This window comes from Balaenoptera musculus, chromosome 10 (genome assembly GCF_009873245.2).
Source record: "Balaenoptera musculus isolate JJ_BM4_2016_0621 chromosome 10, mBalMus1.pri.v3, whole genome shotgun sequence".
Taxonomy (NCBI): Eukaryota; Metazoa; Chordata; class Mammalia; order Artiodactyla; family Balaenopteridae; genus Balaenoptera; species Balaenoptera musculus.
This window is the reverse complement of record NC_045794.1, coordinates 40,265,998-40,284,061: the sequence shown is the minus strand read 5'-3', so window position 1 is coordinate 40,284,061 and position 18,064 is coordinate 40,265,998. Positions and strand designations below refer to the sequence as shown.

The 18,064-nt window shown below is 40.5% G+C and overlaps 1 protein-coding gene across 6 annotated transcripts in view; it reads left to right on the top strand.

Annotated features, from left to right (window-relative positions):
• Positions 1 to 18,064, top strand: part of RACGAP1 (Rac GTPase activating protein 1) — a 32,840-nt gene that overhangs the window by 3,811 nt on the left and 10,965 nt on the right. For 2 of the 6 annotated variants that reach the window (XM_036867411.1, XM_036867406.1), the window contains 4 exons: positions 9,156 to 9,244; positions 14,938 to 15,140; positions 16,164 to 16,300; positions 17,251 to 17,320. In XM_036867411.1, the coding sequence (XP_036723306.1) occupies positions 9,160 to 9,244; positions 14,938 to 15,140; positions 16,164 to 16,300; positions 17,251 to 17,320 (495 nt within the window). In that variant the 5' untranslated portion in view covers positions 9,156 to 9,159. Of the gene's footprint in view, positions 1 to 423; positions 546 to 1,120; positions 1,237 to 9,155; positions 9,245 to 14,937; positions 15,141 to 16,163; positions 16,301 to 17,250; positions 17,321 to 18,064 lie in introns of those variants that run through there. The other 4 variants (XM_036867412.1, XM_036867410.1, XM_036867407.1 and 1 more) reach the window with 4 other exon arrangements.

The following is an 18,064-nucleotide window of genomic DNA, read 5'->3' as shown; positions in this document are numbered from 1 at the left end:
CAGCTCAGCATATATGGTTGTAAATGACTGCTGTTCTATCTCCTTCCGGAATTCTTCCTATTCAATCGAGAGATGAGACACTGTTCAGTTAACAGTTTCCAAAAGTCCTATTTCTCAGTCTGGAGAAAACAGTAAAGCCAAGAATAATTTGCACTCAAGAAGTATCACTTGCCCTTAGTCAACATGGTATCGTGAATGGCTTCAGGAAAGGGCTCCGGAGGGTGTTGGGGGAAGGGGGAAACAACAACAAAAAACAAAAAACGGTTGACCTTAGTCAAGATGGCTGCCTTTGGCTTCGCTCTATCAGAACGCGCATGCCCAGCCTTGTCCCCGCCCCCTCCCCGTGGCCCCGACGCGTGCGTCGCAGCGTAGGGGTCAGCGCGGGAGGAATAAATTTCTCTGTGATTGGTTGGTGCCGGATTTCAAACACGAGCTGGCGGCGAGGAGCTTTTCTGCCGTTGGGTGAGGCGCGGAGGGAAGTGGAAGGCCGCCCAGGTGGGGCCCGGGGGACCCGGCCAAGTGGGTGCTGGGAGTTGCGAGAAAAGGTGCGTCTGGCGCTGGGTTTGTGGTGGGAGGCAGGCGTCCGCGGTTGTGAGCCGTGGCTTCCTCGCGGGTCGTGGTGGAGGCCGGCACCTACAGCCCCTCCTTTGAAGGCTCTCCATGGGCCGGGGGCGCGGGCGGCCTGAGGGGGCGGTGGCTGGGAAGTGGGTGGCTTCTTTCTTGGAGCCGTGTCTTGTGGAAAGCCGGGGGCGTCTTTTTGAGATGGTGGCTTGAACAGGGCAGGAGCCACCCCAAAGAAGTGGCTGTCACTTAAAGACAGAGTTAGGGAGTGGGTGGGCTAACACCCCCGTTCTCCACAGAGGAACAAGACTTTTTCGAAGGAAAAAGCCCTGGTGTTTGAGAGGCCGGCGCGGCTCCGAGTGGAGCCCCTCTCCCTAGTGGGCTGTGTGTGTCTGGGTAGGCAATGACATCTTGCCCTTCCCGTCCTAAATCCCAGCCTTAGTAACAACGAGGCCATTTCACATACATCCCTCTTCAGGATTTCATTCCTCGACAGAGGGTGTGCATAGGAACTGAGGTGGGTGGGAAGATAAGCTTTTTTTTTTTTTTTTTTTTAAAGAAACGTCATCATACTCTTCAACGTAGAAGGTGAACTTTTCGAGTTATTGAAAGTGTTTAGAGAAGACGCTTTTCCTATAGCTTAATCATTCAACAGGTACTTATTAAGTGCAAAATGTAAGTACAAGACAATCTTACTTGGCTTTAAAGGAGCTTGCAGTTTATTTGGGTTAATAGAACTTAGAAAGGTAACAGATTGTGTTACCTTTAGTAGGCCTTTACACTGTTGAGAGTACTGTGCATTAGTACGGCCCTTTTAGAAAATATTTTGGCACTGTTTATCAAGAGTCATAAGAGGTTTTTACCCTCTGACTTGGTAATCCCAGCTTTGGAAATCCATTTTAAGGCACACGGCCACCTGAAGAAAAACACTGTCCTCGGTGATGTTCAATTTATTTATTCGGTGAATATTTAATAATCATTTGCCAAGTGTCAGGCACTGTTCTAGGCACCAGGGGGCTCAGCGATGAACAAACAAAAATCTCTGCCTTCTTGGAACTTAAACTATTGGGGAGACAGACAATAAACAAAATAAGTAAGTTAATATATAAGTATGTTAGATGGAGATGAGTGCTTTTGAGCAAAATAAAGCAGAGAAGTGTTGGGGGGGAAGATGCAATTTAAAATAGTGTGGTTAAGAATGAGACAATGACTTTTTTAAAAATTGAAGTGTAGTTGATTTACAATGTTGTATTAGTTTCTGGTGTACAGCAAAGTGATTCAGTTTTATATATATATATATATATTGTTTTTCATACTCTTCTCCATTATAGTTTACTGAATCTAGTTCCCTGTGCTATACAGTAGGACCTTGTTGCTTTATCTATTTTATATATAATAGTTTGATTCTGCTAATCCCAAACTCCTAATTTATGCCACCCCCTTTCCCCTTTGGTAACCATAAGTTTGTTTTCTGTGTCTAAGTCTGTTTCTGTTTTGTAAATAAGTTCATTTGTGCCATATTTTAGATTCCACATATAAATGATATCATATGGTATTTGTCTTTTCTCTTTCTGACTTACTTCACTTATAATCTCTAGGTCCATCCATGTTGCTGCAGATGGCATTGTTTCATTCTTTTTTATGGCTGAGTAGTATTCTATTTGTGTATATATACACCACATCTTCTTTATCCATTCATCTGTCAATGGAAATTTAGGTTGTTTCCATGTCTTGGCTATTGTAAATAGTGCTGCTGTGAACATTGGGGTGCATGTATCTTTTCAAATCATAGTTTTCTCCACATATATGCCCAGGAGTGGGATTGCAGGATCATATGGTAGCTCTATTTTTAGTTTTTTAAGGAACCTCCATACTGTTTTCCATAGTGGCTGCACCAATTTACATTCCCACCAACAGTGTAGGAGGGTTCCCTTTTCTCCACACCCTCTCTAGCATTTGTTATTTGCAGACTTTTTAATGATGGCCATTCTGACTTGTGTGAGGTGGTACCTCATTGTAGTTTTGATTTGCATTTCTCTAATAATTAGCGATGTTGAGCATCTTTCCATGTGCCTATTGGCCATCTGTAAGAGGCAATGACATTTGAATAAATACCTGAAGGAAGTGAAGGAGTGACCATGTGAGAGGTTCTAAGTAGATGTAACAGAAAAACGAAATTACCTAAATGTCCAAGGAAGAGAACAGTTAAATAAATGTTCATGAACTTTTTGTAACTTAATGGAAACATGATATAAAAAAAGTAAAACACAAAATTATGTATAAATCTATGATTGCAACTTGATGAAATATGAGTGCATAATGGGCAAAGATTAGATAGGGAGGTGCATATAGTTGTTTAGGGTGGTGAGGTTTTAGTTTCACCATTAAAAAACTTTTTTTTTTTTTTTTTTCTTTTTTTAAATTTTTGGCCGCACCTTGCAGCATACAGGGATCATAGTTCCCCTGCCAGGGATCGAACCCTCACCCTTTGCAGTAGAAGCCCAGAGTCTTAACCACTGGACCACCAGGGATGTCCTTTTTTTTTGAACATAGAAAATTAACAGTATGAGGCAGTGTTTTATATCTGCCAAATGAGTGTTATAGATAATAAAGAGGTTATTTTGGACTAAAATGGTTAGGGAATGCTTTAGTGAGTTGGTAAGACTTATACTAGACCCTGAGGAATGGAATGGAAGGAATTCACAGAAGAAAAAATAAGAGGAGAACTTAGTATAACGAACTGGTAATCATTTGCTGAAAAATAGTAATTCAACTTGTCCCATTCCGTTTTTTTTTGTTTTGTTTCGTTTTGTTTTTTGGGCCATGCTGCAGGGGCTTGCGGGATCTTAGTTCCCCCACCAGGGATCGAACCGGGCCCTTGGCAGTGAAAGTGCAGAGCCCTAACCTCTGGACAGCCGGGGAATTCCCTCCCATTCCGTACTTTAATCTTCATTCATGTTGGACTGAGGATGTTCTATTTACTCTTTCTGCAATTGACTTGCTCATGAGAACATTCGGTTTCAAGATGTTCCTTCTGCCTGCCAGTTGAATAGAGGCTTTGATATGGTGAAGCAGAAGCTGGACATTTGGGAAAAAGAATTATTCCGAAATGCTTTCATTTGAAAGAATCTTGTAGTATTGAGACAGTCTTAGGGAATGTTTTTTCTTGACAGCAGAGAACAGAGAACCTGTATTGTTGATTTCTTGGGACTCTCCAGATTTAGTAATGTTTGTGAGAATGCTTTTCATTAAAACTCTTCCCTGAAAAACGCACTGCTGTGTGTGACAGTATTTAACACCCTCAATGCATCTAAAACCTGATGTATAGGTCTCTTAATAATGTTGTTTGTAAGGGGAGGAAGAAGAGGCTAGAGACTTTTCCCAGGATACTCTGCAGTAAGATCTGTAATAGTCTGTTATTCTGAAGGATGATCTCTGTTCTCGTGGCTGGGTGATTGAAATTAAATTGGGGACTGAAAGCAATCACATCAAGCTGAGACTCTTTCCTGGTGATGCCAAATTGCTCCCTTAGGGATACTCACAGATTGGGAATCTGTAACACAGTGACTTCTCCACCTCTGGGGCTTCTCATCAATAACAGCTGAGATTCTCTAGCACTTTTTTGTTTAAAGCACTCAACAAACTGATTTCCTTTCTACACACAAGGATCATTTCAGCTTTCCCGAAAGGCAGCCGCCTCTGTAGTGAAAAAGTGACATCTGTTTTACAGCTGCAAAGCAATGTTCTGCAATATGACTTTGTTTTTGTTTCCTTTCACATTAGTGTATCTCCTAGCTATGAGCTAAATAATAAAGGGGGGGAAATAAAGAAGTATTCATGAGGGTAAAAATGTGACCCAGCAGGAAAATTAAGGCCATTTTCAATTGACATTGAATAGGATGAGTAAATTTTAGTTTTTCAAGCTACAATTTGGCTGAGATATCAGAGTTAGTACTGATACAGAAAGATATTTTTGGCATCTATAAATAATTCCTGAGAGTCACTTCTGTAGCACATTAATAAAAATACATGGTCCCTTAGCATATAAAGAGAAGAGGATTATATTTTCTAGTGCTGTTGTTGGATTGCCCAAAGTAAATCTGTGTTAGAGGAAAAATTAACTCTTCTCAGATGCTATGAGCCTCATGTAGAAGAGCTTGTTTAAGAGCCTAGACCAGGTCAAGTTTTGCTATCTCCTCCCTTCTTTTTGATCTGGGTTCCAGCTATGATTTGGTAATCACTGTTCTAGGATGTAAATAACAACAATCAGACCAAAACAAAAGCAAAAAATTTACACCCACTATAATACCCTATATTCTTTTTTAAAATTAATTAATTAATTTATTTATTTATTTTGGCTGCGTTGGGTCTTCATTGCTGTGCACAGGCTTTCTCTAGTTGCGGCGAGCGGGGGCTACTCTTCGTTGTGGTGCGCAGGCTTTTCATTGTGGTGGCTTCTCTTGTTGCGGAGCACGGGCTCTAGGCGCGCGGGCTCAGTAGTTGTGGCTTGTGGGTTCTAGAGCGCAGGCTTCAGTAGTTGTGACGCACGGGCTTAGTTGCTCCGCGGCATGTGGGATCTTCCTGGACCAGGGCTTGAACCCGTGTCCCCTGTATTGGCAGGCGGATTCTTAACCACTGCGCCACCAGGGAAGTCCAATACCCTATATTCTTACAATGAGTTTCAATTTATACGGTATAAAACTTTTACCTACATTAATTTGTATTATTCTGTGAGGTAAATAAGGACAAGTATTATCGTTCCCATTTATAGATGTGTGTCAGAATTTAAGTGACTTATGCAAGGTTATACGACGGGTAAATAGAATAACTAAAATTTTATCCTAGGGCTTCTGCCCCCTCACCTTTCTTTTAACTGTTCTGTTTTCATCTGTATTAAACATTAATGTTCAGGTACAATGGAAATCCTTTTGACAGTAGAATCATGGGGGGGGGGCGTGTGTGTTTGTGTGTGTGTGTGTGTGTGTGTGTGTGTTCGTTCATGTGTTTGTTCTCTGACTTCGATTTATCAAGTATTTTTTTAAAATACTGAGTCTTTGTGCAATACAGTGGTGCAAAATGTAAGGTTTCTCCTCTCAAATCTACAGTTTAGCTGGGACATAGGATAGAAACATGGTAAAGTTAAATTAGAGTATAAGGTGTCTGAGTGCCAATTGAGCAAAGTCGTTAGGGAAAGACTGGGGCCAGGGAGGCCAGTTGAAGTGAGTGTTAATGACCTGCAAGTGATGACGGGCTGGGTATAACACACATGAGAGAAGAATCCACAGAGTTTGGTTTCCCTGTAGGAAAGGGAGTAACTTAAGGTGACTCTGAGGTTTGGAACTGAGTGACTGGGAGAATGATAAAAATAAGGAAATCAAAGTTGGGTGTCGGTAGGAGAGGGAGTAGGGTAGGTCATTGGGTAGAGTAGTTGATGACATGTGTGGGGGAAGGATAGAATGATGTCTCAAAATCGAGGTCAACATCCAGGGCAACCAAAACAAATTGAGAGTTACAAGATTGACTTAGGAGAGAGCTGAGGGCTGGAGAGAGAAATGGATGAGTTGTCTGTAGAGATGTAATGACTAAAGTGGGATAGTTTGATATGTTTAGTCAAACAGCTATCTCCTAGGTACTAGGCATCATGATAGGAGAACAATGTAGATCGAGGTAGTTCTATGAGATAATAGTTACTATGGTGAGATGTCCACAAGTAGGTACTCTGTGTCTGTAGTCTTTTCAGGAATCAGGTTGTATTTTCAAGAAAGTACCTCTCCACAGCACTCACTCTAGGGAGTGGTATGCACAAAGAAAATAGGAAAGAAGAATAGAGGAACTTGAGAAAATGAGGGATTTCTCTTAAAGGAGACAAGGAATCAGGTTGTTGTATTGTCATTTAAGACATAAAAACTCTCTGAATTTTGTGTGTGTGTGTGTGTTTCAGGGTAGTGCCATTTATTTATTTATATATATATATATATATTTTGGCTGCGTTGGGTCTCTGTTGCTGCGCGCAGCCCCTCCAGCTGCCGCGAGTGGGGGCCACTCCTGCTGCGGTGAGCGGGCTTCTCATTGCGGTGGCTTCTCCTGTTGCCGAGCACGGGCTCCAGGCGCGTGCAGGCCTCAGCAGCTGTGGCTTGTGGGCTCCAGAGCGCAGGCTCAGCAGTCGTGGCGCACAGGCTTAGCTGCTCTGCGGCACGTGGAATCTTCCTGGACCAGGGCTCGAACCCATGTCCCCTGCATTGGCAGGTGGGTTCTCAACCACTGCGCCATCAGGGAAGTCCCTTCTTTCTTTTTTTTTTAAATAACCAGTTTTCAGTGCCCTAGTTGCACTGTCACATTTTCCTTTTCTGCATTCCTGGACAGATAGAAGTTTTCCTATGTACTGAGCTCACTGTCTTATAGTTTCAGAATATACAGATGAGTGCAGAGATGATAGAAACCAATAATACCCCATATTAAAACTGATCACTGGGGGGGACTTGCCTGGTGGCTCCGTGGTTAAGAATCCGCCTGCCACTGCAGGGGGCACGGGTTCGAGCCCTGGTCCGGGAAGATCCCATGTGCCACAGAGCAACTAAGCCCATGTGCCACAACTACTGAGCCTGCACTCTAGAGCCTGAGAGCCACAACTACTGAGCCCATGCGCCACACCTACTGAAGCCCACGTGCCTAGAGCCCGTGCTCCACAACAAGAGAAGCCACTACAATAAGAAGCCCACGCACCACATGAAGAGTAGCCCCCACTGGCCACAACTAGAGAAAGCCCGCACACAGCAACAAAGACCCAACACAGCCAAAAAAATAAAAAATAAAAATAAAACAATTGATCACTGGGAATTCCCTGGTGGTCCAGTGGTTAGGACACCACGCTTCCACTGCAGGGGGCTCGGGTTCAATCCCTGGTTGGGGAACTAAGATGCTGCATGCTGCGAGGTGCGGCCCCCAAAAAATACGCTGGATGCAATAAATGTTTAAAAAGAAACCAAAACAAAACTGATCACTGTCTTTCATTTTTATTGGGAGCCAAAGGAAATCATCATTTGAATAGGCTACTGAATGCCCTGCCCCTGTTTTCTGTCCTGTAGCACTTAGAAGTATTTGCCTTTTTTGTCATATTGTTAAAACCCATGGGCATCTCCATGACTTCCACATCTCTTCCTACCAGTTTTAATGCTATTCTTTTAGTTTTGTTCTTAGTTTAGAGGAAGAGCTTTGTAATAAATTTGTTGGTCTGGTTGCTTAGCAGCTTGCCGTGATTATGTAGCTTGGAACAGATACATTGCCATTTGAAAATCTTGGTTTCCAGCCCTGATTCATGTATATATTGCATCCAAGCTTGGAATTGAAAGCTTTTTTGCTATTAGAGCAACCATCATACAAGTACAAATGAATAAATCTGTAGCATTTAATAGAAAATATCTTTACGTTTATATATTCCTTTTTCCTTTGTGTTTTGTCTGCCCTTTCTTGCCCTCATAGCTTATGGTACAATCTTACAAACATTGTAAAATCACTAAACCTTCGTAAAAGAGTTCTTAAAATTTTATTTAGATGCATGAAAAAAGGGCCTGGACTAGAATGTTGAAGGGGTGATTAGGAGAAACATAAGAAGAATCCTTTAATGGTGTTTCTGAGGACATTCAATTTTCAAATGAAATTTGATTTTTTAATTTCATTTCCTTGATAATTTTCATAACATCCCGCTGAGTTTTTTCTTTCCTGAAGATCTTAGTTCCTCAAAGTGTTCCCAGTTAAAGTCTATTTGGAATAGAACTGCCAGTAAGGACACCATTTTTAATGTAATATCAGCAAGTCTTTGCGGGGGGAAATATGAAGCCTGAAATTCACTATTACAGAACACAGTAGCTAATGATTTTTCCTTTGCCCTTCTAACTGTGAAGGTGGTGTATTGTCTCCTTGATGCCAGAATATGGTACAACATAATCCTTTGCCTATACTTAGTATAAATTTATTAGACATAGTCCCTGCACGCAGTCCAGCAGAGAGCCCTGCATTACAGAAATAATTCTTGAGCTGCTGAGCTGGCAATTTCCCCACTTAATCACTTGTGTGACGTCATCTGCGCTGTTGGTAGGAAATGTGCTGACCATGTCCTGCGTTTTAAAAGGCAGTTGCAACAGGGGTACTAGCTAAAGATGAAATTAAAAATAAACCTTTTAATTTACATTGAAGGTCTCCAAAGTGCAGCAGGGTTAAAGTGGCAAAAATGTTATACTGATAGGCTTGACTAAGTCGTTGGTCACTTAGTAATCAACTGACATACTTGTCCCTAATTGCTTCTCAGCTCCAGAGTGATTACAGAGTGGAGGAAAAGAAGTAGGCCGGAAGGGGTGTTATATTCAGGGGACTGAAATGAGTTTGTAATTTTCAAATGAGTCTTAAACATTCCAACTTTGTTTTTATAATAAGGATTACACAAAACATCAGTTGTTTGTTAGCTCGAGATTCTCACACTGGTAGCTACACGTGGAAGAGTCCAGATGTTAGTCACTGATCACTGTACTGGATTGCTTCTGAATCTTTTGTCTGGGGGAGATGGCAGGACCCCTAATGTATATTTGATTTCTTGGCAGAAAGATGGAAACTCTGATGCTGAATATGCGGAATCTGTTTGAGCAGCTTGCACGCCGGATGGAGATTCTCAGTGAAGGAAATGAACTCCGTAAGTCATTCTGAGCTGGCCTGTGTGAAGAGAAAAAACAGATTTCAGATTTGGGTTTTCTGCAAAGCCAAAGTGTATTCCAATCCTAAAATTGTTTTTCATTTGAGTTATCTAAAAAGAAAATGATGGTCACTTATCTATGGTCAAAGCTTAATGGACACTCGTTCTAAATGGTCACTTATTTTTCTGTAGTTGTTTTTAAATGGGTTTTACCCGGACTTTTTTCATTATCAAGGTTCTCTTTTCACTAAATAGTTGGCATTAGTTGTCAGTTTCATTTTCTTATCACGAACTGGGCAAAATCTACTGAATTTCTAAGGATGTTGCCTTTTTTCTTTAGAGTAGTAGTTGTCTACATTTTTTATCCTGGGTTTTCCCTGTGTTCTATAAAACATTTTCAATTGAAGAGGAGAAAAATGACAGTTTCTTTTTGAAGGAGGGACAGTTCATCTGCTTTCATCTACCTATTTGATGCTTAGTAATAAAGGGTTGAGGTTGGGTGGAGAGCTAGGAAGAAAAAGGAGGTGGTGACACAGTAGTCTTCTGGGAAGTAGATTAGTGAGAAAGAAAGGTGGGGCTGATAGCACTGACCTAAGTGATGTAAGGGAATTTTTCTTTACCAGCTTTTCTTTGTGTTACCATGCTCTCCTATTTCAGGTTTTCATGTAAACCTAATTTAGCGGGTGTTGCTGTTAAGTCAGTCTCATTGGTAGAAAAGTAATGCAAGAACTGTGTCTTAAACTTAAACAAAAAGAAAAAAACAATCTCCATAGTACTTAGTATGGTGTCTTGCTTGTGGCATTCAATATTTTCTTTAATTTGATTCATGTTTTTGATTTGATAGCTCTCATCTACTTACAGGCCTTTCAAAACAATATTCTATTTTCTCTCTCTAATAGCTGTTGCATGACCCTATCATCTGGTACCAACTCAGTAACCATGATGGCATACTAATTAGGCTTCTCTTTGAGGTCACATCATCTCAGAAGATGGATTGCTTTGGAGTCTAGTGGGGAGGAGTATTGAATAAGAGATCTTAAAATTCAGGTTCACTCAGCAAATAATGGCTTTATGGAAAAAAGTAGGGTTTGAGTTGAGCCTTAGATTAGGTATAGGGTAGGATCCCAACAGACAGACATGAAAGAGGGCATTTAGGGTCAGGGCAGCCACCTGAGTGGAGACAAGAGGGTGTGGAGTGTGAGGGGAATAAGAGTAAGGGGAAGTGGTTTAATCAGAGCCGTGCTTTTAGAAGGTTACCCTGGCAGAGGTGGAGGCTGCATCAGAAGTGGAGGCTGGGAGGTTGATTAGGACATGGTTGCCATCGCTCAGGAAAGAGGCATTGGGGAGCCCCAACTGGAGTGGTGATTGTGAAGATGGAAATAAGGAGAAATGGGTGGAAGAGATTGTGATAAGATCTCTAGGAGGAGGCAGCTGATAGTATTTGGGGGCAGAGGGAGGAACCTGAGGTTTGGAGTATTAGTAACTAGTGCTGGCTTTTAACTGTCATTTCTGTGTCTGTTTCTCCATCTGTCAAAAAGGAATTTTGCCATGAGGATTTCGAGATAAATGAGATACTAGTTGTGAAAATACCTTTTGAAATAATTATGCCACCCAAAATACAAGATATTTACTTTTACAGGAACCTTTATTTTATAAGCAAATTTCTATCTTCCCTTGATTTCTGTTATAAAATAGAGGTACGTTGGGTTTTTTTTTTTAATTAATTAATTTATTTTATTTATTTATTTTTGGCTGCGTTGGGTCTTCGTTGCTCTGCGCGGCCTTTCTCTAGTTGTGGCGAGCGGGGGCTACTCTTTGTTGCGGTGTGCGGGCTTCTCATTGCGGTGGCTTCTCTTTGTTGCGGAGCATGGGCTCTAGGCATGCGGGCTTCAGTAGTTGTAGCACACGGGCTCAGTAGTTGGGGCTCGTGGGCTCTAGAGCGCAGGCTCAGTAGTTGTGGAGCATGGGCTTCATTGCTCCACGGCATGTGGGAACTTCCCGGACCAGGGCTTGAACCCGTGTCCCCTGCATTGGCAGGCGGATTCTTAACCACTGCGCCACCAGGGAAGCCCAGAGGTACGTTTTGTCCTCTCTCCAAATCCCTAACTTGGAATGTTGGCTTTTTTTTTTTTTTTAAATTTGACTCTGCCAGGTCTTAGTTGCGGCATGTGGGCTCTTAGTTGCAGCATGTGAAATCTAGTTCCTTGACCAGGGATCGAACCCAGGCCCTCTGCATTGGGAGTGTGGAGTCCTAACCACTGGACCACCAGGGAAGTCCCGGAATGTTGGCTTTTGAGGAACTAAAGTGGCTTAGTGTTTTCTAGACTCTAGAATCTCCTTTTCTGCAACCACCCCAGTCTGTCCTCTTCTTAGATCCTAGTAATTCCTCCCATCCCTACGTGTCCCCTGACTCCTTACTCTTGCTTTTCATCATAATAAATTCATTCCTCTTTCTCCTTTTTGTATAGTTATAGTTTTTTTTTTAAAGCTAAGTCCAAGGTTACCGAAAGATCAGAGTGAAAGTTAATATTCAAATAAAATGACTTCAATAGCCTAGATATTTTATCTTTGTTTTCCCCAGTCTACATGATTTTTATCTTCTATTTTTATCATGAGACGCCTGAACTTTTTTGACGTTGGTGTGTAAATCAGGAATAAATATAACTTAATATTTATCAGGTGCTTATTGTGTGCCAACACCATACTAGGTTGGTGCTATGCTATATGCAGTAGGTGATACTAAAGTGTATGTGACATGGTGCCTGTCTTCAAGAAGATTAAGGTATTTAACTTTCAGAGACAGGATTCTGTCTCATGAAACAGAAGATAATACAAGTATAAAAATATATGCTTTGGGGAAGTATAGAAAAATGGAGCAAACAAATTAGGAAAGGATTCATAGAGCAGTTGGGACTAGAAAAATGGATACATAAAGAAGAGTGGGGAATTCCCTGGCGGTCCAGTGGTTAAGACTCAGTGCTTTCACTGCTGTGGTTCCGGGTTCAACCCCTGGTCAGGGAACTAAGATCCCATAAGCTGCGTGGCACAGCCAAAAAAAATAAGAAGAGTAGGTAGGGCATTCCATTTGGAGAGCATAGCTTGATCCTAAGTGAGAAGACAGAAATGAACACAGGTCTTTCCTAGGGCAGGGACAAATTGGTTTAGCTAGAAAGAGGGTATTGGGTAGTGATGGGAAGTTTGATCAGACTGGTGAGGTGGGCCTGGATGCCTGGAGTTTAAATTTGATCTGAACAGCAATTTTGTTCAGTCATTCATTGAACATTTAAGTGCCTGCTATGTGCTGGGTAGAGTGTAAGGCCCTGGGGATAAAAAAGCAGAAGAGACACAGGGTCCTTGCCCTTAAGAAGCTTAGAGGGTAGTGAGAAAGACAAGGAAGAGCCTGTACAAAGGCCCTGGCAGGAGTGAGCTGAAAAAAACAGGATTTCTGGAGCTGCTTTAATCTCTTTGCTGAACTATGAACCAAGTCCTGATTTTTTTTTTAATGGATCTAAGGTTATTCTTAATTTGTTTTAAGGAAATTTCCCTTCTCCTTTCTCCTTTTTTGATAGATGCATTTTGTAATTTAATATACACATAACTTTTTTAAAGAGACAATTTGAATTTAATAAACCTTTTGAAAGTATACTTCATGACAGAGGCTAGTACCAAATTGAATTGTGATTCACACACTGACCAAAAAAATGCCATTTGTGTTTATTGATCTCCAACATCAAAGTTTTTCCTGGTCTATGGTCCGAAGTGCCTTTTTGACCCATGCTAGCACAATTAGTTCATAACAGAATTGTACATAAAAGTAATATCTTAGTCATGTATGCAAATGCTCTGGTTTTGGTCTAACAAACTAAACTAGTAATTTAACCATTTGTACTATTAAAATAGGAACTCCTTCCTTGAAATGAACTGATAGTTTATTTGGTTTCAGTTCTGTTATCCAATTCAGTTAGACCTGTATGTAACATATGCCAATTAACGATGAATGGGAATTAAAACCCCAATTTAATAAGACTTTTCAAGGAGTATCCTAAGGAACAAGCAAGCCAGCAAAATTAGGTCAAATGAAAATCTTTTCATTCTCAAAATTGTTTTTCAATTCAGTAAATACTGGAGTGTGTAGGCAACACTATATTTAGAAACATTTAATTGACCACAGTGTGGAGCTAGAAAGTTTTTAGACTGTGTAGTTGAAAAGTGTGTTTCCTGTTCTTTATTCTTTAAAATGGAAGTATCACATACATCGAGAAGTACACAAATAATAATTGCATTGCTTGGTGAATCGCGAGAGTAAACATGGCTAAGAACCAGCTCTTGTTTTTAATTTTTTCTTATGAATCTGTAATTTTGAAATAGTTAAATTTGCAAAAGGATATGTTGCTTGTTTTCTTTTTGTTTAAGTTAAGGAGAAAAAAACCCTTAGTAATGTGTTCCAAACTGTTAACTAAACCACTATATCATTTAAAACTATTTGAATTTTGTAATAATATATTTTATTTTTTGAGATTCTTGATATTTGCATTGTCTAAGATAACTAGGTCATAATATCCTGTTTTGCTAAAATCGATTGTTTACTAAAAACCTGTTTCCCTATGTGTCAGACTTGGTTTCTCTAGATCGAATTGTTATCCTAATTTGTAAGTTTGAAATTTAGTCAAATTATTAAAATTGCTTTAAAAAAGCACTATATTATTTCTGTGCTCTCAGGTTAAATTCAAATGGGAGAAGTGCCCTTACTACCTGAGAATCTGCTAGCTTTGTGTGAATTTGGCCTAGTTTCAGCCGTAAACTGGGTTAGTTTAACCTGCAGCAGATGTACACCTTGGAAAGTTCCTCCATGATGCTGGTGGAGTGAAGCTTAGGGGTAGATTGAAGTTAACTAGAATAGTAAGGCATTATAGAATAGTCTTTGCCGGTAACAGGTGATAAGAATGGATGCCACCAGGGTTATCATGCTTTGAGGTGCTGCCTTAGAAGGGATACTTTCTTTGCAGACATTTGAAAAGAGTCCACGTTCCTCTATCAGTGACTCACCCAAAGCTAGTATGATCTTCTCTTCCTCTGTCTTTCCAACTGGAATGTTTACATACCCTTCAGGGCTGTGTTAAACAGCAAAAGCAAATTGGCTCTTTACTTTCAAATCAGTATTTGTATAATTATATAGCTGAATGCAATTGTAGGCCTAGACATCTGTAATATTAATCTGTATCTACTGGAGCATATTACAGCAGTTACATTTGAATTTGCTGTTTAACGCCTCTCTGGCGCAGCAATGCGTGACTCTAAAGGAGGCTGTTTTTGTTTTATAGCTGTAACTGTCCTGGTGGGTGACAGCTGCCCCAAAGGTATCCCCTTTCATTGCCTTCTGTTCAGGAGCTTTCACTGTTAGTGTTACATCTGGAGCCAGGTGACTAATGACTTACTTATTCCATAGCAGATGCCACTGGCTAAGCCAAAAGTAACTGGCCTATTGAAATAGGAATTGCTCCCCACAAAGCTCTCATCCAGAGTGATGAACATATATCCAGGATCTACTCCTGGTTATTTTCAGATGGATTTGCCCATAGTTCAGCTGGTCCCTTAATTATGCATTTGGAGTAAAACTAACCAGAGGACTCATTTATTAGAGCATTTATACTCTGTTTGGTGCTTGAATTATTAAAGTTTCCCCCTTTTCTTAGAATTTATCCAGTTGGCAAAGGACTTTGAAGATTTCCGTAAAAAGTGGCAGAGAACAGATCACGAGCTGGGCAAATACAAGGATCTTTTGATGAAAGTAGAGACTGAGCGTAGTGCTCTGGATGTTAAGCTGAAGCATGCACGCAATCAGGTGGATGTAGAGATCAAACGGAGACAGCGAGCTGAGGCTGACTGTGAAAAGCTGGTGTGTATTGTTTTTTATGCTACAACTGTGACAGTGGGGACGGGGGAAGATCAACGGATAATGTTTCCACTTGCCCAGATATACCCAGTTTCTTCTTCTGCATTAAAGAACTAAAAGCAGTTTGTCTATGATTGGAGCTGAAATTGCAGCCAAGGAATCCTATTCTTCATAGGCTGAAATTTAAATTAAAAAATTTTTTTCTCCTTTAGACCTGAAACTTTTACTTAATAGACAGATTTCAAATGAGAATTTAAAGAATTAAAATTAGGGGGAAAGGCAGAGAAATCCTAGCATATTTGATCTGTCTCATTGTTGATTATAAGTGCTACCTAGAACATCCTCATATAAGATATCAATAGCTAGTACTTTGTCATTGATATAGGCAGGACAACTCTTAAGTCTTTCCTTTATCACTGCTCTTAATTTAGGGTAAAGGGATAGATGTATTCAGCCAATGTGAACACTAGAACATAGAGCACTATCATTCTGATGTACCAGGGTGGGTCATGGTACAAAGGCAAGCCTTTGCTAGGAGGGACTAATTCATCTTGGTACAGTGTTAGATGCCTCAGTAAGCTCAAATTGTCTGGTTCCAGTGCATCACAGCTTTATATCCATTTTAATGCATTTTGCTCCACCATTTAGAAAGGTGGGTGGCTGCTTTGATCTGTAGAAGAAGCCAATAATTGTCCTAATTAGATGACACTAAAGTGTTTTTGCTACGTGAAATCTGTTTTGGGACTCTCATTTTGCAGTACTGTCTTCTCTTGGATTAGCGGTTTGATCCAAAAGTCCTGTAGCAGAAACCCCACTATTCTAGATGGAGTTCATTTTACCAGTCAGAAATCGGAGACACAACCTGGGCTTGATGTGAATTAATATGCTATTGGTGTAGCAGCCTTCCTGAAGGCTCATTTGCATAATGCTGTATTTTAATGTCTTCTGGTCTGCCTGTCCCATAAATTTGAGGTGAAACTTTCTCCCCTGGTTAGTTAGGGTGTTTTACTCCTCTTTGGTCTGTAGGAAAGACAGATTCAGCTGATTCGAGAGATGCTCATGTGTGACACATCTGGCAGCATTCAACTAAGCGAGGAGCAAAGATCAGCTCTGGCTTTTCTCAACAGAGGCCAACCATCCAGCGGCAATGCTGGGAACAAAAGGTGGGGGAACTGCATCTGTTGTTATCTGATCATAAGCAACACAGCTGTCATAAGTTCTTGTTATCTAAACTCTTAGATATACTGCTTCTGGAATATGTGCTGAATAAAGCAGAAAAAGACTTTGGAGGAAGGGTGTGTGGGAAATAAAGGCGCAGAGGCCTCCCTCTTTATTTTTTTATTTTTCCTTAGGATGTTTCATCATGGGTAAAATTTGATGTTGATGCTGAATTGCACATCAATAACTAATCTTGCACATTGCTAAGAAACCTAAAGGTGGAAGTGGCAGTTCAGCAATACTTGCAGTGTTTACTCTCTAGAGAGCTCTCGTAGCTCTTCTGGTTTGGAAGGGCCTTCTGTGAGCCAAGACCAGACAATAATTTTGGTTCCACTGCATCGCTATTTAGAATAGTCTCAACCAGGCTTTCAATTTAACACCCCCAATACAATACGTAGGGAAAGGTCAGCACTCTTTTAGAGCTATTTATTTTGTTGCCTGGTTGTTTTATGGGGAATCTTTATAACTAACAAGATGTACAGGCTTCATTTCTTAAAAAGCTAATGCTGGGTAATACTCTGTCTTGTAGAAAGCAACCACAGTTGGGATCAAATTAAACTTCACTCATCTGCCTTGTGAATTTTTAGTAGCCTGTAGTACAGACTCAGCAGAGAACAGCACCCATACCCCTGACTGTAACTTTCAACTTCTGTTATAAGGCCTTAGCTGAAAATAGCAGCTGTGCTGCATGTGTGCTCCTGCACACACGCACATAGTCCCGCATGAAAACCATAAAAAGCAACCCACCACAGCTAGGGTTTGAGCTTGTAGTTATCTCCACAGGGAAGATGCTACTGTGAAATTGCTGATGTTACCTGACAAGTGTGACTTGTTCTGGTGTTGGTGGATTTTACTTTCCAGTCTTGTTTCTAACACTACTGTTTCACTCATTTAGACTGTCAACCATTGATGAATCTGGTTCCATTTTATCGGATATCAGCTTTGACAAGACTGATGAATCGCTGGTAATGAACACTTGATTTCTGAGAGTTATCTATTTTTCTTAACCCTGCTCCCTCAGGAACCTCTCTCCTGTCCTCTCTTCTGAAATTCCCTTATTACTATTTTATTAGTTGATATGTTATAGATACTGACTAGCATTTAAAAATATAAATATAAGTTGTAAGAGACTGGCTTATATATTTAATTTTGGAAGTGAGAATATAGAATTTAGGATTTGGCATGAGGTTAAATTTATTTAACGGATCTGTGAACTGCCTGTATTAATTGATTACTACATCTTGACTTATTAAAACCCCAGCTAGCAAAAAAATAATAATAATAATTAGCAAGACTCTATCCAGCCAGGGTTTATTTGCTGCTCTTGGGGAGAACAGACTTGTGCCTTATTTCTAAATTAAATTGGTTCTTGAGGAAAACTTAGACATACTTCACAATTAGAAGGAAACCAGTGCCCTGAAACTTCAGCCAGAAGACTGATGAAAGTTTCCAGGCACTAGATAATGCTTTGATGAACAGTGAGTGGCTCACCTGTCTAAGCTCTTTGTTACCCTGCTTTTGTGGGGCAGAACCCTTCTTGTAACTTATGGTGGTGTTTCTCCATAAAAGGTCATCTCCTGATATTTCAATCTTTGATGTTCCAGAGACTTGTAGTTTATTGGTTTATGTATCTCTCCTGTTTTACTGGCTGAAAGCTAGCAAACAAAACAATAAATCAGGAGGTTATTAGTAGTTGGTTTTCTGATGAT